The sequence below is a fragment of the Microcaecilia unicolor genome, chromosome 7, assembly GCF_901765095.1.
Source record: "Microcaecilia unicolor chromosome 7, aMicUni1.1, whole genome shotgun sequence".
Taxonomy (NCBI): domain Eukaryota; kingdom Metazoa; phylum Chordata; class Amphibia; order Gymnophiona; family Siphonopidae; genus Microcaecilia; species Microcaecilia unicolor.
In genome coordinates, this window is record NC_044037.1 from 172,223,551 (window position 1) to 172,250,467 (window position 26,917).

The 26,917-nt window shown below is 45.2% G+C and overlaps 1 protein-coding gene across 2 annotated transcripts in view; it reads right to left on the minus strand.

Moving 5' to 3' along the window:
• Nucleotides 1-1,259: 1,259 nt before the first annotated feature.
• CARF (calcium responsive transcription factor) overlaps nt 1,260-26,917 on the minus strand; it is a 194,502-nt gene continuing 168,844 nt past the window's right edge. Inside the window, exons 14-15 of one of the 2 annotated variants that reach the window (XM_030210699.1) lie at nt 22,430-22,778; nt 1,260-2,612 (exon numbers count right to left, since the gene is read on the minus strand). In XM_030210699.1, coding sequence (XP_030066559.1) covers nt 2,521-2,612; nt 22,430-22,778 — 441 coding nt within the window. In that variant the 3' untranslated portion in view covers nt 1,260-2,520. Of the gene's footprint in view, nt 2,613-22,429; nt 22,779-26,917 lie in introns of those variants that run through there. The other variant, XM_030210698.1, reaches the window with a different exon arrangement.

Sequence of the window (26,917 nt, forward strand, 5' to 3'; positions counted from 1 at the left end):
TCTACCATTTTCCCCGGCACCGACGTCAGACTCACCGGTCTATAATTTCCCGGATCTCTCAGTTCTAACCTCTGATTTGGAGCTGGATTAACAGACTTTACAGACCATGAGATGTTCTCACAACAAATCTGAGGATGGCTTTTCAAGGAATTTTACTCAAACAGATGGCTATGAAACCCATAAGGGAAGGGGCAATGCTGGACGTAACACTCGCAAATGATGATAGTGTCAGATGTCAAGGTGGGTGCCCTTCTAGGCAGCAGTGATCATCACATGGTATGTTTTTATATAAATCCTAAGGCAGAGTCCAGATACACCAAACCAGGGGCTACATCGCTACATAATACCTTTTTGGTTTTCGCAAGCATCTGTTGATATACATTATTTTAGACTCCTGATGCAGTCCAATCAGCCGAAACATGGCCTGTGTTGAGTCCAATAGATGTTGTTCTGTTGGTCATCTTCACTTTTTCCAGCATACTATTCGATATTCCTCTCCTCCTTCCTGTACACATTAATTGATTTGATTACTTAATTTTTTTGTCTATTAGATTGTAAGCTCTTTGAGCAGGGACTGTCTTTCTTCTATGTTTGTGCAGCGCTGCGTATGCCTTGTAGCGCTATAGAAATGCTAAATAGTAGTAGTAGTAGTAGTCCTTCCCCCAAGCCCCTCCAATTACCACCCCTTTTTCTCTTGCCTTTTTTCCTCCTTCCCCCTCCCCTTTTTAACATTTTTCCCTACCACTTTTCTTCTCTGCAGTCAGGCTTAATTCTCTCTCACTACTTTGATCCTGCAATAAAAGCAAGCTAAGTTTATTTTTTGAAAATTGATGATTATGGTGGAGTCCTCCTGTTTGACTCATATATTCATCGTATCACTGCTTTCAGTTTGTGGCAGTTGTTTGTTTTTATCTCAGCTATTTTAGACACCTTCATTTAAAGAAATGGATAATGTATTTTATCACACTTGTCTGCTTGGTGCTCCCTTTTGGAGCCCTTTAAACGAGGCATGCATGAGTTGCATCCTTCTGCAACACTGCGTGATTGACGCCTACACTTTTACCACTGTGATTGCTTTTCGGTGGTAAGTTTGCAATAATACTTTTTTTTCTGCATTTTTGAGGTGGTGGTAGACATCACAGGAGGTTAGCACTATTGCCCCTTGAATCACTGGTGATAACCCCAGATCGAAAGAATCAGATAACTGGGTATTTACACATGTTTCAGAGCAGGTACCATACAAAAGCCAGCATGGAAATTTCTGAAAGCATATGTGTATTCCCATTGTAAAATGGGAAATGCGTGCATACACTTTCAGCCCACTCAAACTGTGCACAAAACACATCTTAAAAATCTGTGTCCCAGTCAGGTACACACATAAATAGAAGCTTTCTGAAATTCTCATTTATACATGTATGCAAACTACATTTATGAAGTCCCCCATGTTTACAGGAGCTCCGTAATATAACATTTCAGGAAAAACTTACTGATGCCTTTCATTCCAGCTTATATTGGTTCCGTCACCTTTAAAATATGTTGCTTAGATAAAAAGTAAGTGAAATGTACTATTTCAATAGGCCTGTACTGAAGTAAGGCATAATGCACACTATCAATGTCACTAATAGCTGGAATATAAATTAATATATTACATTAAATATTGAAAATAGGAAATAATTAATTTGATAGGAAGGTTATGCTACTGTCACCTCGACACTGCATAGGATTACAACCTGAGTAGACAGTGGGCCTCCTGGAAAAGTGCTTTTGCTTGTTGTTATTCTGCTGGGCTGAAATTCATACAGAAAATATGATCCGATACGCCTGTTCTAATGCTAAAAGGAAAAGTCTGACAGCTAATAAGGCAGTTGGAAGAGGAAAGAATGAACAGATTAAGCAGATTAGAACACCTGAAACATCACAATGCTAGCAGTCATACTGTAACACTGTTATTTCACCTTTACATAGTATTTCAACAATTTATTTTCAGTTAACCAGTCATTTTATTGAACACCCTCAACTTTTCATTGAAGCCTTCCTCCCAACGGCAGTTCCTTTCATCTTGTTCTCATTCATCATCATACTACAGTAGCTTGAAGTTCACATTTTGGTTCCCAAATATGACTTCTATTTTGCGCAAAATTTGTTTGGTTTATCAGTGGTGGATGAGAGCTTCAAGCAGATTATGAGCCACATGTTTAGTCATAATGATTGAGGGTTTCATAAGTTAAGGAAGACTTTCCAAGATATCCACTAGAACAGTTCCTCAGAATAACATCTGGATCAACTTATTCATTTAAAAATGTTCAGAAAATGTAAAAAAAAAAAAAAAGGTTCCATAGAGAGTGTGCATGCCCAGTATTTCCACCTGATCTCCTGTGCTCACTGTCCATGTCGTACACTAACAAAAACTGTAACATGAGATTTCTACCCTTTTCTTGAAAACAGGTCTTCTGATTTGTGAATCCTTTAATGTCTTCCTCGGTTTTAAATGATGGAGTCCTTACAATCTGACATTTGCTCTCACTTTCTAGGAATATCTTTTGGTATGAGCTGCGTTTCCCTTCTAGGTTTCGTTTGGTCCACAGGAACAGTACTGTCTTGATTTTCTTCAACTCGACAAGAAAAAAAGAAAAAGATTATTAGATGACTACTACAATTCCTAGGCTCTTCATTACTTATAAAGTGCTTCCTTCTATTACCACCGTTTCCAACAATGTACTTGCACAAGTCTGATGTGAGGAGTCCAACAGAAATTTAGACTGGTATATGACATGTTGTATAGTTTGCCCAAAACAAAGCCCTGCTTGAAATTTTAAGACATACAATATAAAATCAGTCAGAAGCTTGCTCTTTCCATCTCTGAGGCACTCACTAGCATCTGATTAACGATCTCTGGATTGGCCCTAAAATGTTAATTTGTACATTACAGTGAACTGTATTTTTTTAATTTAATTTTTCTTAAACTGAAAAGCAGCTATTGAAATGGTGTACATTCATTTACAGTACGTATTTTTCTGTCTCTTGAGGGCTCACAATCTACTACTACTACTATTTAACATTTCTAGAGCGCACTATCTGTGGTAATGGAGGGTTAAATGACGCTCAAGATAACAAGGAGTACAGCACTTCTGATTATTATTAAATTCCACACAGATCTCTCAATTTTGCCTGGGGTAGGAACAAACTCATTGAAAATTCCTATGACAAATATAATCTTAATCTAATCACTGCTTTTTGCAACACAAAAATCTCTATTTCAGCAGAGCATGCCCTACCTAGACAGACTAGGTATTCACCTAGGGCAGCATAATTTGGAGCACGGCAGTGCAGTACCCATGTGGTAGGAAAACAGAATTTTAATGCTGCTCTAAGTGCTGTGTGCTGCCTCTAGGCAAAGGCCCGCACTTTGCTACCATGTTCTACCTCTTCAACAGAAGTCTGCTTTGGAAGGAGGCAGGACTCAGAAGCACTTAAGCACAGGCCTGGGCTGCCACACTGTCTCATTGCAGCTTTGAGCTTGAAGGAGGTAGAGTGGCAATGGCAACAGGCCTGGAAGGAGATAGGATAAAGGAGATGCTAGACACTGTGGAGGGGGAGATGTTGGTCATGGGGGGGGGGGGGGGGAGGCCTTGAGTCTCCCCTGGGGGACGGCAGGGCCGGTGCAAGGGTCTTAGGTACCACAGGCAAATCTTCAGCTTTGTACCTCCAGAACAATCTTGTAAAAATGCAAGATTGCTATTTAAATGTAAACTTTATTTAGTATATACTGTGAAGAGCAAGGGGCTGTCCTGTCCTGGGTAGAGGGCGCTGTTCCCATAGAAATGGGGGAAAGGGTCCAGGTCATGTCATTATTGAGGAGTCCACCAGGGGAGCCGGTAGGGGAATGTCCAGGTAGAGGTTGCTAGGACCAAGGAGAGTCCTGGGCTGGAAACAGGTATAGGTACTAATGGGCTGGATCCTGCCTGGAATTAGGGGGGAAGAGCCTGAAGAAGCTAATTAACCACCTTATACCTGCCTGGGTAGTGAAAGAGAAGAAAGAAGCTGGGACCTGGCAGCTTGAGGAAGAAGATCCCCTTGAAGGTGCTGGCTGAACTCTGGACTTTTTGAAAACTATCTGCTGAAAAGGTGACAGCTGCACTACCAGCTGAGAAAGTCTTTAATTAAAGTAAATGCTTTGGTTTGACTGTTTGAACTGTGAAAGGTTGAGGCACGGCTTTAAGTATGGAAAGGGTTTAATTAGAAGACCTCTGAGTAACTGTCTTTTTGCTATGTTTAAGTTGAAGAAGAAATGTTTGAGTGAAAGCAGAAACAAGCCATGAAGATGATGTTCAATGGCGACTATAAAACCTTTGCTTATAAGAAGCCTGGTGTTGGTGGACATTTGTGAAGGAAGCTAAGCAGGGTCAGCCCTGGCCAGGTCTGGAAGGGTGACCAGTTCACAATACCTAGTAAGGGTAATTCTTCAAAAGCAATTTGCCTCTGTAAATGGGCTGTTTGGAAGCTCTCAATCTCTCAGTGCATGAAAGTATAGGTTGATGGTTCTTTTGAGTACGTGTGACTCTCAGTAGTATTGCTTTGCTCTGACTGCAGTTGCTCTCTGCTACCCTCTAGGACACTGCCTACTTCTGTCTAATAGTTGGGGGGAGGGCGGTAGGGGGCATGCTTGGCTGAAGGTTTGCCTAGTACGTCACATACCTTTGGGCTAGCTAAGAAACTTCACACCGTACCTATGTTGGCTTCATGCTACCATGCTGCCATAGCACTTAGACGTTTGGAACTAAAGAATATATCAAAAGGCTGAGGGCTAGGGAACATGAAAATAAGGTCTACACTTAACTCTGAGGGGTACATTTCATCATCCTTACTCTCCAAGGAGCGACAGCAAGCTTGATTATATACAAAAAGAATGTATTCAGCTTAATATATTGGTTTCTGTACCTAAATGTATGTTTCAGAAGGTTCCCAAACCAAAACAACAACAACAAAAAAAACTTCTGCATAAATTACTCTGCAACTGAAACAAGCTGTGGGACTTTTGTTTGATCCTTAATGTAGCCCTTAGGTCAAAAAATCTCAAAGGGCTTTCTGCAAAAGATTTGATTGCATAATTTTTCCCCTTCCAGATTTTCAGCAAATTAAAGCCTCAATTAAGAGGTATAATTTCAAAATTGCACAAGCAGACATACTTACATTTTTTTTCCTGCCCTTCATACATCCAGAAAAGCTTTCACTTGCAAATACCTAGGGATTTTCTCCACTATTTATATCCTCCCTTAAACCCCACCTAGTCTGGTCAGCACAGCGATGGTCTTGTACGGAGGCCATGCATTTGGGCTACTTCTGGAACTCTGCAATCGTGGGCCCTAATTCTAGACACATGAAGAGCCATTCTGTAACTGAGCACCTGCATTTATGCACCACTAGAGCACGTAAATGTGTAGTATATTAGCATTTCACAGGAATTAGTACAGTTATGCATGTGACAGCAGGGCTAATAAGCGCTATGAAGGAATTCTATATATGGCAACTAAAGTTGCCCATACAAATTGGCAGTGCAGCCAAATTGTGCGTGCAACTTAAATGATTAACAATTGATCGGCCGCTGATAATTGGCAGATAACAAGCAATTATTTTTTATTTATTGTTACATTTGTACCCGCGCTTTCCCACTCATGGCAGGGCTCAATGCGTCTTACATGGGGCAATGGAGGGTGACTTGCCCAGAGTCACAAGGGAGCTGCCTGTGCCTGAAGTGGGAATCGAACTCAGTTCCTTAGTTCCTCAGGACCAAAGTCCACCACCCTAACCACTAGGCCACTCCTCCACCACTAAATAAAATTTACGCACATAACTTAAATGATTAACAACCAACAGGGCCGATAATTGTCCGATAAGAAGCAATTATCAACACTAATTAGAATTTACGTGCACAACTTTCTAAGTACATTCTGTAAAGTGGGGCACATAAATTCTAGAGCGTGGATCTCAAAAGTGAGTGTAGCCATGGGAGAGGCATGAATGGGTCATGGGCATTCCTAAAAATTATGTGCACTGTTATATAGAATATGCCTGATCCACACCTGTTAGGCGTTAGCATTTAAACCAGGTTTTAGTTGGCATAAATGGCCGTGACTAAAATTTAGCGGGCATGGGAATACGCGTATTCAGTAAACCGTGCCTAATTTTAGATGAGGTTTATAGAATAATGCTATGCATAGTTTTTTTTGGCATCATATATAGAATTCCCCCCTGTGTGTAAAATGTAAGGGGGGCATTCACATGGGTGGAACATGGGAGAGGCACAGGCAGGGTTGCCACTTGCACAAGAATACCAAATCAAAAAACTCTAGGAATAGGTGAATGGTGATTGCAAGCTCACATACTATATTACTAGAAGAAGAACAGGAGAGGGAGAACATCAGTCACAGAAAGTTGTAGGTCAATGGACCTCTCACAGTTGCCCCAAAGTCCACAACCTTGTAAATATGTTTCAATCATCTGTTACTCCCACCTCCGTCCTTCCACAAAAGTTGTACTATTTTATTTTAATTAAACCTTGTTAAAATCTTATATATAAATCTCTATTTTATGAAATATGCATCACAAAGAAATTTTTTATAAATAATAAAAAATATATATATATATGTAATCATAGAACTGTGGTACTTAAATGAAATGGTGCAAGCAGCAATGGATTCACTCCAAAAACACCCAACGCCCACCAATAGCACACATAATCGAAACGGACGCCCAAATTTTGATAAGGACGTCCTCGCAAAACATCCCATCTAGGGGGGGGGGTGGGAACCCGTATTTTCGAAACCAAGATGGACGTCCATACTTTCATTTCGATACTATGGTCATGGATGCCCAAATCCTGAAATTTGGTCATCCGTAGAGATGGTCATCCCTAGACTTGGTCGTTTCTGATTTTCGGCGATAATGGAAACCAAGGATGTCCATCTCAGAAATGACCAAATGCAAGCCATTTGGTCGTGGGAGGAGCCAGCATTTGTAGTGCACTGGTTCCCTAACATGCCAGGACACCAACCAGGCACCCTAGGGGGCACTACATGTGGACTTCATAAATGTTCCCATGTACATAGCTCCCTTACCTTGTGTGCTGAGCCCCCCCCAAATCCCACTACCCACAACTGTACACCATTACCATAGCCCTTATGGGTGAAGGGGCGGCATCTTACATGTGGGTACAGTGGGATTTCTGGTGGGTTTTGAGGGCTCACATTTACCACAAGTGTAACAGGTCGGGGAGGATGGGCCTGGGTCCACCTGCCTGAAGTGCACTGCACCCACCTAAAACTGCTCCAGGTACCTGCATACTGCTGTGATGGACCCGAGTATGACATCTGAGGATGGCATAGAGGGCTGGCAATCAATATTTTTTAAAGATGTTTTCGAGGGTGGGAGGGGGTTAAGTGACCACTGGGGGAGTAAGGAGAGGTCATTCCCAATTCTCTCAGGTGGTCATCTGGTCATTTCGGGCACCTTTTTGTGCCTTGGTCATAAGAATAACAGGGCCAGGTAAAGTCGTCCAAGTGTTCGTCAGGAATGTCCTTGTTTCTTTCAATTATGGGTCGAGGACATCCAAGTGTTAGGCACACCCAAGTCCCGCCTCTGCTACGCCTCCAATACGCCCCCTTGAACTCTGGCCGTCCCTGCAACGGAAAGCAGTTGGGGATGTCCAAAATCGGCTTTCGATTATACCGATTTGGACGACCCTGTGAGAAGGACGCCCATCTTCCGATTTATGTCGAAAGATGGGCGTCCTTCTCTTTCGAAAATGAGCCCAAAAGCCTGCTTCAGGGGGTACTGACCAGCCTAGAACTGCCAAGAAAATTCTAACGACAGCAATGCTCACTCCATTTCAAGACGTTGTAAATTATGAGCTCCCCTACTGCATTTTTTACACCAGATCTGTGGCTAGTGTAACTGTGGTAGTGTTCATGTAGACACACCAATGACAAATTACACTAGCATTCTGTGGTGGAATCCAAGCACCCAGATACAGTTATAGAACAGGCCCTCACCACGTGGAACTGGGACGCCTAAAAGAAGGTGCTCATTTATACAATTTCTCCTCTATGTTTCTCCCTTAAATAGTGACCATTACTCCGTCCCCTCAAGAGGCTGCCTCTGCTGCAGTCCAAGCCACAGCCAGTCTGAGGGTGGAAAATCCAATGCAGGGGACTAAACCAGGGACTATCAGCTCTTGCTACTTGATTCCTGGACTAGCTTGCCTACTTTACTTTTTTCAGAGGATCCTTTTATTTGTCTTTAGAAAAGAAATGTTAAGTCATTTCTTCCAGTAAACCAGTGTTTCATTCATGGAAATGAGCTGTTTAAAATGTACTTACCTTGTGTGTGTCCATAAAATTATATGCATTTTTCCACAATGTGTATACTCTTACTTGCATTTAGCAGAAGACTTTTATTTTATTGTTATTTAAAAGTATTTCTAGTCTGCATATCCATAGGGGTACAATAAAACATACATAAAAGATAAAAAAAAATAAACTCAAAACAACATCTCAAACATATTATCACTAATAAACATACAGCACTACCCCACACTCTCCATAGTACTTAATAGCATCAGGTTTATTGCCACAAATAATAATTGGGTACCAAATGCTTAAAGAACAAACCTCCTGATATTCAAAAGCATTTAATTGGCCAGAATCAGCACCTGGCCAGTTAAATGCCCCATAACTGGCTATCCACGAATTTTCAGAAACATGGCTGGCTGTAATCCACTGAAACTTCACAGTTAGCAGCTAGCCGGTTCTATCACCTGATAAAACTGGCTAACTGACAATTTTCAGCTTAAGTTTGGCAGCCATATTTGGCTGTGTGAATACATGGAATATCTTTGGCCGGTTCAAATTTAACTGGCCAGTGATGAATACTGGCTTTGCCGGTTAAGTGTGAACTGGCCAAAAATAAACCGGATATTCAATGCCAGTCACCGGAAATGGCTCGGCATTGAATATCCAAGCTCAGTGCCAACTGCGGGAGTTAGCCGGGCTAACTCCAGCGATCTGAATATCGGTCCCAAGATCTTCTAATTCCTGCAAGAGGAGAGTGAATTTAAGGCAGGGAGGATATATTTTAGTTTTTAAAAATACATATGTCATTCTGATTGGAAAAAGTATTCACTGGAAAAATCAGGTGAAAATGTTTGGGGGTACTTTTTCTTTCAGCAGGTTTCACTGTGAAAGCATCTGTGTAGTACTACTTTGAAAAGTGATGCCCAGTCCTCAGGTTAAAAAGTACCTGCAGCCTTTGCAGTATGCGGGCAAACTACCTCCTACATACACTGTACATTTACAGGAGGCTCTCTTTCCTGCAGACAGAACTTTTTTGTAGTTTTAAAACAGAAGTACTTCCAAAGGGTGCTATATTGTCTTAACAATAAAACATATACAAAGCACAGTATTTTTTAAAAGAGTAGCACTACTGATATTTAATCACTTTAATTGTATTTTGATTTTTTTTTGCAACAATAAATGTTATTAACATTGCTCTCAAAAGTAACATCCTGTAATGAAAAAGCCATCAAACACATATAAGGAATAACCTTCCTACATCACTGTTACCCCCTCCCAATCCCCCCCCCTAAATTCCCAACTTAGTCCCTGCCCCCACACATCCCCCCCCCCCCAGCCCTATTCTTAACTCTTATGAAGTCTTAACTAAACGTTCAAAGTGGGTCCATAGATCTGATGTAGGATCATAGTGTTCAAGTTTACGGTCTGTGAGTTTGTCCATTTCACCAATAAGAGAAAGCTTTAAAATCCTTCGAACACTGTAGGACCATTAATCTGTTTTCAGTGAGCTGCAATTATATTTTTAGCAGCTGCTAAACCCATACGTTTAAGGTGATGTTGCCACTTTGAACCACGCTGATTTCCCATACCCAACAGACACCACTTTGGATCACAAGGAAAAAATTCACCATACAAATGTAGAAATCCTACCTGTGACTCCCTCCCCAAAAAACTTGTATCTGCTCACAGGACCACCATATACGAAAAAAGGTGCCCCCGCTCACCCCACAACATCAACAATTATCTGGAACTGGGGGAAACATTGCGTGAAGCTTATCTGGAGTGTAAGGTAAAATTATGTATCATACCTGATAATTTTCTTTCCATTAATCATAGCTGATCAATCCATAGACTGGTGGGTTGTGTCCATCTACCAGCAGGTGGAGATAGAGAGCAAACTTTTGCCTCCCTATATGTGGTCATGTGCTGCCGGAAACTCCTCAGTATGTCGATATCAAAGCTCCATCCGCAGGACTCAACACTTAGAGAATTACACCCACGAAGGGACACTCTGCCCAGCTCACCACCGCCGAAACGGGGGAGGGGAATTAACCCAGCTCATCCCCACACAAGTGGGGGAGGGGAATCCGTCCAGCTCATCCCCGCGGAGCGGGGGAGGGACACCACACCCGCCGATGCGGGGGATCTGGCTTATCCTGCAACCGCAACCGCGGGAGGAGCTGACTGACCCTAACACCGCCGAAGCGGGAGGGGTACAAAGCTGCCCTACAGCCGCACGAAGCGGGAGGGAGTGCCGGCAGAATTTAAATCTCAATCCAGCCCCGTAAAACGGAGGGGAGAGGAATGCAGCAGCTCACTGTAACACAAACTCGTCTCAACTCTTGAAGAATCCAGGTGAAAGAAGAACTTGAACACGAAGTCCTCCTGAAGTAACTGAAGGCTAAACTTGAACCTAAAATTCAACCAGAATATAAACAGTACAGATATCTGGGAGGGGCTATGGATTGATCAGCTATGATTAATGGAAAGAAAATTATCAGGTATGATACATAATTTTACCTTCCATATCATCAAGCTGATCAATCCATAGACTGGTGGGATGTCCCGAAGCAGTACTCACCCAGGGCGGGACATAGAAATCCCTGACCGCAACACTGAAGCTCCAAACCGGGCCTCCGCCCGAGCAGCCACAGTCAAGCGGTAATGCCTGGCAAAGGTATGGGCCGAAGCCCAAGTTGCCGCCTTGCAAATCTCTTCCAAGGAGACGGACCCTAAGCCACTGCAATGGCTTCCTTGCCCATCTTACCACTGTAGGCTTAGAAGCCTGCAGACCCTTACGAGGACCTGTAAACAGGACAAACAGATGATCCGATTTCCGGAAATCATTGGTCACTTCCAAGTATCTGATGATGACTCGTCTCACATCCAGAAATTGAGAGCAGAGTATTCCTCTGGGTAGACCTCCCCACGAAAGGAAGGGAGACAGAGCTGCTGAATCACATGGAAGCGAAAAACAATCTTGGGCAGGAAGGAAGGCACTGTGCGAATAGTCACTCCTGCCTCAGTGAACTGCAGAAAAAGCTCTCGACATGAGAGTGCCTGGAGCTCGGAAACTCTTCTGGCTGAAGTGATAGCCACCAAAAAGACTGCTTTCAACGTCAGGTCTTTCAGAGATGCCCTCGACAAGGGTTCAAAAGGCGGCTTCTGCAATGCTCTTAGCACCAGGTTGAGATTCCACGCAGGCACCACTGAGTGCAGAGGAGGGCGCAGGTGATTAACTCCCTTGAGAAAGCGCACCACATCTGGCTGCGAAGCCAGGGAAGCACCCTTCAGGCGGCCCCTGAAGCAAGCCAGAGCCGCTACCTGAACTTTCAGGGAACTGAGCGACAGGCCTTTGTCCAGACCTTCTTGCAGGAACGCCAACACTGAAGAAATTGGAGCAGTGAAGGGAGAAAGTGAGCCTGCTTCAAACCACGCTGCAAAGATACGCCAAACCCTGGCGTAAGCAGTAGAAGTAGAGCGCTTCCTCGCTCTCAGCATAGTGGCGATGACCTTGTCTGAGAAGCCCTTCTTTCTCAGACGCTGCCGCTCAATAGCCAGGCCGTAAGACCAAAGGGGGAGGGATCCTCCATCACCACGGGACCCTGATGTAACAGGCCCTGCTCCACTGGCAGCCGCAGAGGATCGCCGACTGAGAGCCTGATCAAGTCCGCATACCAGGGACGTCTGGGCCAATCCGGACCCACCAGGATTACCCTGCCGGGATGCTTTGCCACCCGGTCTAGCACCCTGCCCAACATGGGCCAGGGCGGGAACACATAGAGAAGCTCTTGTGTCGGCCACTGTTGGAGAAGAGCATCTACTCCCAGGGATCGAGGGTCCCGTCCTCTGCTGAAAAAGCGCGGCACTTGGCAATTGGCCGATGACGCCATCAGATCTAGGCTCGGCTGGCCCCAGCGCTTCGTGATGTCCAAGAACGCCTGAGCAGATAGCTGCCACTCTCCGGGCTCCAAGGTATGGCGACTGAGAAAGTCCGCCTTGACATTCATGACTCCGGCAATGTGGGCCGCTGAAAGCTGCTCCAGGTTCGCTTCCGCCCACTGGCATAGATTCATAGCCTCCTTTGCTAGAGGGGCGCTCTTGGTACCTCCCTGGCGGTTGACATAGGCCACAGCCGTGGCATCGTCCGACAGGACCCGTACAGGCTTCAACACCAGTACCGGGATGAACTCCAACAACACCAACCGAATGGCTCTGAGTTCCAGGAGGTTGATAGACCACTTGCCTCTGCAGGAGACCAGAGCCCCTGCGCTGTCCTTCCCAAGCAGTGGGCTCCCCAGCCCATCAAAGAGGCGTCTGTCGTGACGACAATCCACTCCGGGGTCACCAGAGGCATTCCTGCAGACAACTTGTCTGTCTGCGTCCACCAGCTCAGCGCCTTGCGCACTGCTGGGTCCAAGGGAAGGCGCACAGCATAATCCTCCGACATCGGAGTCCAGCGCTGCAGCAGAAATTGCTGTAGTGGTCTCATATGAGCCCTGGCCCAGGGCACTACTTCCATCGTGGCCGTCATAGAGCCCAACAGCTGCACATAGTCCCAAGCCCGAAGAGGAGAGGCTACTAGGAACTGGTCCACCTGAGCCTGAAGCTTGACAATCCGATTGTCTGGCAGGAGCACTCTGCCCACTTGGGTGTCGAATCGAACTCCCAGATACTCCAGGGACTGAGTCGGGCGCAGCTGGCTTTTCTCCCAGTTGATGATCCACCCAGGGAGCTCAAAAGAGCAACCACCCGGTTCACAGCTTTGCCGCACTCTGCATAAGAGGGGCTCGGATCAACCAATCGTCCAGATAAGAATGGACTTGTACTCCTTCCTTCCTCAGGAAGGCCGCGATGACCACCATTACTTTGGGGAAGGTCCGCGGAGCAGTAGCCAACCCGAACGGGAGGGCTCTGAACTGGAAGTGTCGGCCCAGTACTGCAAAACGCAGAAAGCGTTGATGAGGAGGCCAGATGGGAATATGCAAGTATGCTTCCTTGATGTCCAAGGATGCCAGGAACTCTCCTGCCTTCACTGCCGCTATAACAGAGCGGAGGGTCTCCATACGAAAGTGCCGAACTTTCAAGGCCCGATTGACCCCTTTGAGGTTGAGGATAGGCCGTACAGAACCTCCTTTCTTTGGTACCACAAAGTAAATGGAGTAACGTCCCTTGCCAAGCTGATTTTCTGGCACCGGAACGACCGCCCCCAGGCGGATCAGATTGTTCAAGGTCTGCTGCACTACCACAGCTTTGACCGGAGACTTGCAGGGAGAGAGTACAAACCCGTTTTTTAAGGGTCGGCAGAACTCTAGCTTGTCGCCGTCTCTGATGACTTCCAGCACCCAAGCGTCTGAAGGTATTGTGGTCCACTCGCCCATAAACGAGGACAGCCGTCCTCCAATCTGCACTGGGGCGTGGACCAAGGCCCTGTCATTGGGTACGAGACCCTGGGGGAGGACCGGAGGGAGCAACTCCGGGACGGCGGTCTCTGCGAAAGGAATGCTGCTTGAGGGAGAAGTTCCTCTTGAAGGAAGAGGGGGCAGAGGAGCCCGACCTGCCCGGGCGGTACCGACGGGCTTCCTGAAACCGTCCTCTGGAGGTACCAGGGCGAGTACTAGCCCGAGCCCTGACCTCTGGTAACTTCTTGCCCTTAGACGTGCCGAGATCAGTCACGATTTTGTCCAGCTCGACCCCAAAGAGCAGCTTGCCTTTAAAAGGCAATCTAGCCAGGCGGGATTTAGAGGCGTGGTCAGCAGACCAATGTTTCAGCCAAAGCCACCGCCGCGCAGAGATTGTCTGAGCCATGCCTTTCGCTGAGGCCCTCAAGACATCATACAGCAAGTCTGCCAAATAGGCTAAGCCCGATTCCAGGGCCGGCCAATCAGCCCTCAAGGAATGATCCGAGGGGAAAGCCCGCTGCACCATAGTCAGGCACGCCCTGGCCACATAGGTGCCGCAAATTGAGGCCTGCAAACTTAAAGCAGCTGCCTCAAAGGACGACCTTAAGGCCGCCTCCAATCTTCTGTCTTGGGCGTCCTTTAGGGCCGTGCCACCTTCCACCGGCAACGCCGTTTTCTTAGTCACCGCAGTGATTAAAGAATCCACGGTAGGTCACAGATAGGCCTCACGTTCACTTTCAGTCAAAGGATAGAGGCGGGACATAGCCCTAGCCACTTTAAGGCTTGCTTCCGGGACATCCCATTGAGCCGCAATTAAGGTGTGCATGGCATCATGCACGTGGAAGGTTCTAGGCGGGCGCTTCGTCCCCAGCATAATGGCAGAGCCAACAGGGGCTGAGGGAGAGACGTCCTCCGGAGAGGAAATCTTCAAAGTGTCCATGGCCTGTACCAACAGGTTGGGCAAATCCTCTGAGCTAAAAAGCCGCGCTGCAGAGGGGTCATCCGCTCCATCCGAGCGGGGATCCGTCTCCTCCAAGGAATCCGCAAAGGACCGTTGGGAGACCTCAGATACGCTGCCCTCATCTACATCGGAGGAGACAAAGTCCTCCAAGGCCTGGGAATCAACCCGAGGGCGTTTACCTCTGGGAACCTCAACCTCTTTACCAGACGAGGGAGCAGGGGCAGCGTTTTGCATAAGGAAGGCCTGATGCAGCAGCAAAACAAACTCGGGGGAGAAACCCCCCAGACTGTGCACTTCCGCAGCCTGGGCTACAGCCCTAGACGCACCCTCAACCGGCGCTCTCAAGAGCGGGGGAGAGACATGCTGCGCATCCAAAATGGCGTCCGGCGCGACACTCCGCGAAGGAGCCGCGCGGGAAGAACGGCGCTTAACTTTAGCCGCTTTTGTGCCGTCGCCCAAATTAAGGGCGTTCATGGCATTAATGACTCCAACCTCAAGAGCGGCCCAAGAAGAAGCCGTTCCGAGCCGCGTGGCCGGCCAAGATGGCGGAGGCGAGGAGCGGGGGATGGGCGTTTATGGCGGGAAAAACCGCCACGCCGGAGGAAGGACCGGGACATCCATCGGCCACGAAACTGTCACCCAACAAGGGCGAATCAGGCTTTAAGACCCCCGCATCCCCTCTAGAAGCGCCCAAGCGATCCGGGGAGCGACTCTTTACGCCCTCGCCCTCCGACGCCATATGCCACGTGGAGATAAATCGGGGAACCCCCTGCCCGCTATAAAAAGGTAAAAATTACCTGCTGTCCGCTCCGAGCTGTAACGACCTGGTGTCCCAGTGAGTAGCTGCAATAAACGTTTAAATAAACGTCGAAATAAACGCCTTTAAAGAAGTTCAAAATTTTTTTTTTTTTTTAACGGAGCCAGCGGGAGGGGGGAGAAAAGGAGGGACCTGGCACCACCAGGTTTGCACTTGCTCAAAAGAGCCCTCAACCCCAGGCACTCAACAAAACCTAAAAATTAGGCTTGGAGGCCTAGCCAGAGCTGCTGCTGTGTGTGACCACCACCTGCTGAGATAGAGAACATACTGGGGAGTTTCCGGCAGCACATGACCACATATAGGGAGGCAAAAGTTTGCTCTCTATCTCCACCTGCTGGTAGATGGACACAACCCACCAGTCTATGGATTGATCAGCTTGATGATATGGAATATCAATTTGTTAATACTTTATAGGCATTTTTCTTCAGAAGTACACACAATGAAGCTTTTTTCACGTCAAGGCATATTGCCTTACACTCACTCATAGTAAGCTCAGTATCTAAATCCTGTTCCCAGTGGTGCATGAAAGCATGTTTGCAGAAACCTGTGCCCCTAATGAAGCGGTAAAGAATAGAAATGGTACCCCTGAGTTTCCCCAGTGACTCCCATAAAGTTTCAAAATGCTCATTGTCATCTGGATCAACTCTCAGCCATCCTTGCTGGGTGATATAATACTTAACTTGCAGATATGTAAAAACATCTGAACTAGAAAAATCATAACTTTCCTTAAGCTCTTCAAATGAGCATAGGTCACCCACATCCAAGAAATCCCTAAAACGAACCAATCCATGGGCAGCCCATCATACAATAACTGGTTTCCTAAAGCCCAACGGGAACCCCGGGTCTGAACTAACGTAAGCAAAGGAAGATAGACCCCTGGAGCCCTGCAGCATAGGTTTAAAAAAGCTCCATATTAGTAATAAATGGTGGAAAAATGGATTGACAGATAATCGACCATAGGCCCTGGAGGAGAGAGAGGCCCACAGAACTGCTCCCAGATTATAGCTCCGCAATATGTTTGTTCCATAGCAGTAACAACTGGTATTGGATCTTGGCTCCAGACTGAAATGAGCTTCAGCTGCGATGCCCAATAATACCACTGTATATTTGGAACTCCACATCCCCCACTCTCAACAGCACTTCATATCAGTTTTCTGTTCAACTGGGATGGACGGCCTCCCCATAAAAACCCAGAAAGCTCTACCTGAAGCCTCAACAAGTCCATCTTAGGCACCAACAGTGGTAAAGTCTAGAATAAGAACAGACTCTGGGCAAGTCACTTAACCCTCCATTGCCTGCCGCATTGAGCCTGCCATGAGTGGAAAAGCGCGGGGTACAAATGTAACAAAAATAAAAAAATAAAATAAAATAAGAACAGACATTCATCTTTGATGGCCGTAATCCAACCCCACCAAGATAACCATCTACCATTCCATCGAGACAAATCCCTACGCATTTGCTTAAATAAAGGAATATAATTCAGAGAGAAGAACTGTGAAATATCATAAGGAATCTGGATACCTAGATAGTTAAAACTAAGCTAGGCCTGATCTAAATGCTCCCTCTCCTGTTGCACAGTAGTAATGGCCAGTATTTCGGATTTACCATAATTTATCTTAAAACCAGACAATTACCAAACACATTTAGTTCACATAAGAGCACTGGTAAAGTAAGTCTAGGTGCCCGCACATAAAACAAGATATCGTCAGCAAACAGTGCTAATTTATGTTCTACCTCACCCACTTGTACTCCCTTAATATCATTTAATAAATGGATTATTTGTGCCAGAGGTTCTATAAAACAGAACAAACAACAAGGGAGAAAGCAGGCACCCTTGTTTCATGTCCTGCTCAATTGGAAAGACAGAGGAATATCCCCCATTAATCTTAAGTCTCGCTACAGGAGCCTCATACAGGCGTTAACCATTCTAAAAAGCCCTGACCAAACCCCATAGGTCTCCTGTGGCAACAATACTTGCCACAGATAGGACCATTCAACCCTATCAAATGCTTTTTCAACGTCTGTGCTGAGAAAGGCCACTGGGTCTCCTCTCTTTTGTGCTGCTCACAAAACATTCAGTGTGTGGCGAATATTATCAGCCACCTGCCTACAAGCCACAAAACCTGACTGATCCATATGTATCAGCTTGGGGAGAATCCATCCCAAGCAGTCAGCCAAAATCTTAATGTCTAAATTCAACAGGGAAATAGGGCAGTAAGGTCCGCAGAGCATAGGGTTGCGCTCTGGCTTTAACAGCACCGATATCCTTGCTTCATACAAACTACCTGGTAACAAATGACCCTGAAAGCAAGCATTCCCCAACCGCAACAGCAGACGGCCCATCTCCCCAGCAAAGATCTTAAAAGTTTTGCAGAAAAACCATCTAATCCAGGGGCCTTTCCACCCTTGTCTGTTTATAGCCATCAAAATTTCATCTACTCTATAGGGAGCCTCCAACTGATCACAGTCTGCATTAGACAGCCCAGGTAAGCAGAGCCCATCCAAGTAGTCCTGGATCTCAGTATCTGCAGATCCCTCACCTTTACTGTAAAGCTTCTGATAAAACCAAACAAACTGCTCCCAAATATCCCCATCACAATAATGGAGAACATCTCCTGGACACTTTTATTATTGTGCAGACTGTCGATGATGATGGTGTCGAGCCAGTATTCTACCAGATTTATTTCCAAATTCAAAAACGTTTTGCTGTACCAGCCATCTCAAAAACTCCACACGTTCAACTTGCAATTTATTTAACTCCATTGGATATTGCGATAACTGCTGGAAGACATCCCCAGAGCCCCCTACCTGATGAAGGCCCTCTAAATGTGCCAAGCATGAGCGCAACTCCAATTCCCTAAGCTCTCTTTCTCCTTGCCCCCAATTTCAATAAATGTCCATGCACTACAACCTTAAGGGCATCCTATAGATTTCCATCCAAAACAACCCCGGTATCATTGTGGAGAATATAGTTATGAATGACCTCTCGAATCTCATTGCAAAACTTTACATCACCCAGAATATTTTCATTCAATTTCCAAAAGGTTTGGTATCGCTCTTCCTCCAGGTCCTGCAGAACCACCCACAGAGGAGCATGCTCAGAAATAGATATGCTTTCTATGTTAGAATCACAAAACCTGCCCCATAATTGGCGGCTGCACCATCGGGTATATGTTGATTGCGCATAAGAATAAAAAGGAGAAGGGCCTTTGTCAGGGTGCTGTAGTCTCCAAATATCAAGTAAATCCAAGCTACTTGTCAACTGCTGTAATTTCTTGAAGTGGGCCAAGCTAGAATCACTGCTTCCCTTAGAGTGGTCCAAATCGGAAAGGGAGAGGTTAAAATCACCCCCTAGCACTACAACCCCCTGTGCAAACTGTATTAGTGCATCCTGTATGGTGTCAAAGAAGTCTCCCTGTCTGGTTTTGGGTGCATAAAGATTTATGAAAGTAACCTGCTGCCCAGAGAGGTGCTCCCTAACAGCCAAACATCTGCCTACACCATCCCTATATATTGCTTCTTTGATAAAAGGGACCCCCTTACAGATATAAATGACTAGTCCTTCCATTTTGCCCTCTCGGGGATCAGAGTGAACATAGCAATCACTGTAAGCTCTATGGTGAAGTAGGGAGACATCCTGTTTGCGAATACGTGTCTCCTGGAGCACAAGAATATCCCACTTAAGGCGTTGAAACTCTCGATGAACAATACTACACTTTCCTGAAAAATTTAGCACGTTAAAATTCCAAGATCCCACCCGAATCCCTGCCTGACCCAACCCCTCCCCTAACCCCCATCCCCCTACCCTCCTCATCCCTCATGCAGGCTGACCATCACCCCACTTGCCAGCAAGATCCATGAGGAAGAGCGTTACCGCCAGAGCGGACACCCAAAACAAAAGTACCCTAACTCCCCCCCTCCACCCCTTTCATACTCCACATATCATCCTCCCCAGCATTCATAATCCAATTTTCCCATTCACATGTATAACCATATCCCCATCCATACTCATATACACTGCAGTATACATGCATTCATTTCATAGGTCTATCAAAGGCCACCTTTCAAAGTCCTCTCAGAAAATCCCATGACAATTATAGCAATCTGCAGACCCAAAAAACAGTCAAAAATCTCAGGTGGTTGCATCTGACATAGTGGAATGCAGCTGCGCTGAGAGACTCTGACTAGGGCGGGCTTTCTGCCATGTAGCTTTCTGTTTTTGTTTCTCCGGAGCTGATGTGCCTGGCGACACACGTGCTGGGAGATCCTTGCATCCCCAATCTGATAGAGGTTTCCAGGCTTCCACAATAGTTTGCACCCTCCGCAACTGACCCACCAAACAGTTAGTAAAAGCTCAAATGGGTAGAGCCAGTGGTAGTCCAGACTGTTGTAAATATTTGGTAACGTCCCAGAGTTCCCTGCGTCACTGGAGAGTAGCTTTAGCCAAATCCTGAAACACAGTTATCTTACAATTATCAGGAATCTGCCGCAAAGTTATATTTCTCAAGTAATTTTCGAGCTGCCATCGCAGCGCAAAGCTGACGTGAAGTGGAGGAGGATTGCCAAGACCTGTCGTTTCTTTCTTTACAACATCCGTAAAATCCGCCCCTTTCTTTCCGAGCACTCTACCAAAACCCTCATCCACACCCTTGTCACCTCTCGTTTAGACTACTGCAATCTGCTTCTTGCTGGCCTCCCACTTAGTCACCTCTCCCCTCTCCAGTCGGTTCAAAACTCTGCTGCCCGTCTCATCTTCCGCCAGGGTCGCTTTACTCATACTACCCCTCTCCTCAAGACCCTTCACTGGCTCCCTATCCGTTTTCGCATCCTGTTCAAACTTCTTCTACTAACCTATAAATGTACTCACTCTGCTGCTCCCCAGTATCTCTCCACACTCGTCCATCCCTACACCCCTTCCCGTGCACTCCGCTCCATGGATAAATCCTTCTTATCTGTTCCCTTCTCCACTACTGCCAACTCCAGACTTCGCGCCTTTGTCTCGCTGCACCCTACGCCTGGAATAAACTTCCTGAGCCCCTACGTCTTGCCCCATCCTTGGCCACCTTTAAATCTAGACTGAAAGCCCACCTCTTTAACATTGCTTTTGACTCGTAACCACTCGCCTCCACCTACCCTCCTCTCTTCCTTCCCGTTCACATTAATTGATTTGATTTGCTTACTTTATTTATTTTTTGTCTATTAGATTGTAAGCTCTTTGAGCAGGGACTGTCTTTCTTCTATGTTTGTGCAGCGCTGCGTATGCTTTGTAGCGCTATAGAAATGCTAAATAGTAGTAGTAGTACTAAAACCCACAGGGGATCGGGATTATATGCAATTTACAGTCAGCTCCGACAGATCAAGGTATTCATGCGTCCATCTTCCAGAGCTGATGTCATTTCCTCCTTGATTTTTATGTTTATTAAGGCCCTCATTTTACAAGCCCTATTCGCATTTGATACGTGCATAAACCGGTACTTAAACGTTTATCTTGCATAAACGTCTACAATTTATAAAGCCAGGATATGCACATATCAAACCCAAGTGAATGTTAATTGCAAGGGGGTGTGGTCTAGCCCTGTTTTGGGCAAGACAAGGGTGTGGCAAGTTCATAGATGATTATTCCCCATTTCAGAAAGTGACACAACGTCTGTCTCCTAAAAAATCGACATCAGGAGTTACACCTGCTACCAAGCATGTTTAGGATTGGTGAACAACTGCAATTGAACAGCATGCCACTGGAGGGATTTGGGGGGGGGGGGGAGGCTCCCTTAATTCCCAGTAGTGTTTTCCCCCCACCCCATGCCAAATTGACAAGAAAACCAGTCACTGTGAGTGTCGGGATAATAACCGGTTTCTAAGATCACAAAGATAACTGGTAATGTTGCAGCAACATAACTGGTTATTTGTCATTTTACAACATAACCAGTTATGTGCCAGGTTTGAACAAATTGATATTCTATACACTTAATTTTTTAAAACGGATATTTATGCTGCTCGCACTCAGCATATAAACATCCATTTCTCTGCATTTTAGGACAGCCTCTCCGTCAGCAGATTATGTTCAAAACTACTACTGAAACTGGAGATGTCCTGACCTGGATGTCTCAATTCTGACTTACGTCCTTTCTAAAATGGAGCTGTACATGTTTTTGGGGGAGGATAGTTTCACTTTTTTTTTTTTAAATCCTATTGATTGAAACTTCATCACTAAGCCTGGCCCACTCAAAGAGACTGAAAGACCAACTGCTTATCTCCTCTCAGACCTACAAGGGAACCAAATTCCAGAGAACCTTCAACTGTACTGGAACCTCTTTATGGAACTCTCTACCCATAAGTACATAAGTATTGCCATACTAGGAAAGACCAAAGGTCCATCAAGCCCAGCATCCTGTTTCCAAAAGTGGCCTATCCAGGTCACAAATACCTGGCAGGATCCCAATACCCACTGGAATTAGATCAGAGAAGAATTACCTCAGTTTTAGAAACATGCTAAAATATATGTTCCTCAAACCTAATGCGTAATCCACTACCATTGCTCTGTGCCTCTCAACCGTATTCTCCACTTCCCCAGCCACATCACTTCTTCCCTTGTTCTGGCAGTACTCAGCCTAAATATGTAAACCGCACTGAACCCTGTTTAGAGGATATTAGCGGTATATAAGACCTCACTTGAATTGAATTTTAGTAGTTTAGGTGTTTGTTTTATTTTTGCATTCCTGTTTTTGTTGTGAGCAGCAAAAGCACTCAAGTTATCTGCTTTCCCACACTTCAGAAATGCCTCTAAACCATCTTATAATGTTAAAATAGAATGCAAGAATTATTTTTATTAGTCGATTCATTTTGTAGTTTATTCCTCCATCTCAGGCCATAACAGAACAGTTTAAGAGAGTTAAAAACTTACCAAGATTTGGGTGGTGGTCTACAATCCTTATTGGAATGGTCTGTCCATTTTCCAGCAGAAGCTGATGAACTCCTCCCTCCAGGCCTCCAGTGCCCTCTACACTGCTAACAGTTACCAGGTGACCCATACTGACAATGTTTTGACTTGGTGCTGAAGCAGTAATGTTGTTCTTAGTCAGGCTGGCACTTGTTGAGAGGTTCTGTGTATGATTGAGAACCAGTGATGGGTTGGTTATAGCATTTTCACTAGGATCCAGCAGACTGGCAGGACAAGGAGAAGAGTGGCGATTTATTGTGATCAGAGCTGTCGTTCCTTCTGTGGAGGTAAATGCTGGCTGCAGTTGTAATCCCTTCAAGAAAAGAAAGTGATTGGCTAATCAGCAACATAATATGAGGGTAATTTTATAATAGGTCACCCATGTGTAAAGGCCAACTAGGCACCTATTTCTAGCCTATGTATCTTGATAAAATACTAGAGGCAAAGCAGCAAAAAAAAAAAAAAAAAAAAAGGCCAGATATGTTTTAGGTTCTTTTGGCTACCTTCTTTTCTTAAAGTGAATTGGTGTTCAATTCCTCTGTGATTTTGTTGAACTTTATAATTGATTTTTAAATTGAAGTCATTGACATTTATGCCTGCTTGGAAGCAGGCATTGTTTGTGCATATTTTATAAATGTGCATAAATTGTGACTATGCCTGTGTTGCACTTAAAACTCTGCCCATGAACATACTTACATGCAGATTGAATAGAGTATGTGCCTTCTTGTCACAGGACATACTTTTATGTATGTAACTCCTGTGGTAATTTTATAAGAGTCCTTTAAAAGCTTAATAAGGCCTTTCAGCATGAAAAGTGGAGGAGTAGCCTAATGGTTAGTGCAGTGAGCTGAGCACCTGGGAACCTGAGTTTGATTCCCACTGCAGTTCCTTGTGATCCTGAGCAAGTCATTTAACCCTCAACTGCTCCAGGTACAAAAACCTACTAGGGAGAGGAAAGTACTTGCATAAAATATATGTAAACCTTTACAAGTCTGATTATTTTTTACTTATTGGACAGAGTGTTAAAATCACGCGAACGTGTACAGATACAATGCAATATAGCAAGGCAAGATGACCAAAATTCTCAACTGCTCTACCAATCAAAGATGAACAAAATGGAGAAGAAGTGACATCACCGACCATGATGGCTGCCTAACTAAGAGGCTCTGCACTGCCTGAGCACTTTAACAGTAAGAGACCACCATCTGACTGGGTCAGCAAATGAAACATTTCCAGGTGATTATCTCAGTGCGAAAGAAAGTGGTGGATCTGCAAGATTACATGTATGTCAGACTCGGGTCTGCACAGCAACAGAAAGGAGCAGTGGTGGTGGCTGGCCACATGAGCAAAACGAGGACAGCAATGCACCAAAAAAACAATCAAGGAGGAAAGCATTTGCAGCTAAAGGGTGCCTGAATGCCTGTGCAGAACGGGAATGAATGACAATGTCAGGTTAGAGTGTGGTTCTGAGAGAGGAAGCAGGACCATGGAGCAAACTACTGTGGGTATTAGCAGGCAAGTGGAAGACATGGAGAGCATGGTGAGAAGGAGTACAAGCTTGGAAGCTCAAGAAGCAGTGGGCAGAGTAGGCAGAACACACAGAAGATTTGGAAAAGCTTTCAAGGCATCCTGGAAGTGGCTGAATTTACGGACAGTGGAATGGTGGTGCAAAAAGCATCCTTGGGTGGAGAGGGAAGAGAAAGGAGGACAAGTTAGACAGTGTATAGAGTGCAACTCCCCATGCAATAAGTTCAAGAATATAGTGGCCTGACTCCATGATTTTAAAGGTCAAGAAAAGAGTGGATGTGAAGATGAATTCTCTGGGAGAATCTAAATCAGAGACCTATGAAGTGGAAGTGTTTGCAGACAAAGGGAAGGGAAATATATGATATAGTGGATGGACCTTTCCTTCTGAACTCTACTGCAGTGCTAGAAGTGTATTGAATATGGAGCCAGAAAAAGGCCAGGAGGGATCTTCAGGACACAGGAATAAAAAGCTCAGATGATTTGGAGGGGAGGGGGGCAAGGAAGAAAGAAAGGAAATACCCAAGTGGCAAAGAGGTTTTTTTTATGGAAGCAAATGGTTCCACAGGTATTCGGAGAACTGGAAGATGGTATAGGCAACAGTGCAGTGAGCAATGAACAGGCAAGTGGTAAGGGAGCCAGACTGGTGGGAGGGTTCAGGGTTGGAAGGGACCCGGACACTGATGAACACTGACTAAAGTTCCTGCACTCAGAAAACTGGAGGGGTGATGAATAGGCATGCAGACTGAGGGGGCACCCAAGTTGGACAAGGACAATGCCTGCAACATGGCCTGGTGTGCAGAGAAGGAAAGACTCCTTAAGTGAAAGCAGTGTTGGGGTGGAGGGAAGGTTTCAGCGTGTGTACTATATTTCGGGTGAGAGGGATAATTGGATTGTGGGACTAGGAGAAGGTGGTTACAAAAGGGCAGTGTCGGAGGAGCGATGGCTAACTTCCTTCTTAAGGGTTTGTCTGCCTAGGGTTGGAGGAATGAGGCAGACATGGTGCTAGATGTTGGGGATGAGGAGTGAGGGGGTGCATGGGAATGAATGGAGTACTGGAGCAAGTGGAATTGAGTAAAAGAATGGTAAAGAAGAGTTTGAAGTAGTTGTTCTTCAATGTGAAAAGCCTCAACTCCCTTTTTAAGAGGCAGTTTGTGTATAAAGAAATGAAGAGGTTGTGAGCAGACATGTGTCTGGTGCAGGAAACTCATCTGCTTCGTAAGCATGAGGGACTGATGTGAAGGGGGAAATGTGGAGCCCACTCAGTCTACCTCCAATATGAGGTAACAGAAAAAAAGAGCCATTGAGATAATCTTTTCTAGGGAGCTGCCCTGGGTGTCTGGGAAGATGGTGGGAAATAAAGGAGAAGGGGGAACCTGTTAGCAGAAGTATAAGTGGGAAAGGATGCTTATAATATTATAAATGTTTATGCCCTGAAAAGGGTTGGGGGGGTGGGAAGACTAAGTTGGGGGAATGTGTACAGCTGTTAGGAGAGAGGAAATTGATCACCAACAGGGATTTCTATATTACTTTAATGCTGCACATTCATGGGAGGGTTTTTCAAAAGTTTCAGAATGTTTCTAAGCTGGAAAGGCTCTTTCCTATGTCAGCTGCATTAGATAAAATTACCCATGTTGTGAGGATTTAATATCCTGCTTATCCTTGGATAAAAGCAGTCAAACAAAATTCTGATGCTTCAGAGATAAGGAGCAGTCAGCATGGAGTAGCAATCACAACCTACACCACATTATTGGGCAGACTAGATGGGCCAGTTCAGTCTTCTGCTGCTACGGACCAAGAAAGGGATCTGGGTGTCGTCGTCGATAATACGCTGAAACCTTCTGCTCAGTGTGCTGCTGCGACTAGGAAAGCGAATAGAATGTTGGGTATTATAGGAAAGGTATGGAAAACAGGTGTGAGGATGTTATAATGCCGTTGTATCGCTCCATGGTGCGACCGCACCTTGAGTATTGTGTTCAATTCTGGTCGCCACATCTCAAGAAAGATATAGTAGAATTGGAAAAGGTGCAGCGAAGGGCGATTAAAATGATAGCGGGGATGGGACGACTTCCCTATGAAGAAAGATTAAGGAGGCTAGGGCTATTCAGCTTGGAGAAGAGACGGCTGAGGGGAGACATGATAGAGGTATATAAATAATGAGTGGAGTGGAACAGGTGGATGTGAAGCGTCTGTCACGCTTTCCAAAAATACTAGGACTAGGGGGCATGCGATGAAACTACAGTGTAGTAAATTTAAAACAAATTGGAGAAAATATTTCTTCACCCAACGTATAATTAAACTCTGGAATTCGTTGCCGGAGAAAGTGGTGAAGGTGGTTAGCTTAGCAGAGTTTAAAAAGGGGTTGGACGGTTTCCTAAAGGACAAGTCCATAAACCGCTACTAAATGGACTTGGGAAAAATCCACAATTCCAGGAATAACATGTATACTACTACTACTATTTACTACTATTTAACATTTCTAGAGCGCTACAAAGTGTACGCAGCGCTGTACAAACACAGAAGAAAGACAGTCCCTGCTCAAAGAGCTTACAATCTAATAGACAAAAAGTAAAGTATAGAATGTGTGTACGTTTGGGAAGCTTGCCAGGTGCCCTTGGCCTGGATTGGCCGCTGTCGTGGACAGGATGATGGACCCTTGGTCTTTCCCAGTATGGCATTACTTATGTACATACCTTTATTTATTGGGATTTATTAACCACCTTTATGAAAGATTCACTCAAAGTGGTACAGTAGGTAAAACTTAGAATTTTGTTAAAAGCACAACAATAGTAAAATGACCAAATATAAGCATAAATACAATCAATAAGGTAAACTTGGAAACGGTGACTTGAAACCTAGTAATAGGACTAACATGGAACAGTATCAGAAATATACACATTTAACAGCACTGTAGAACAATCATATAAC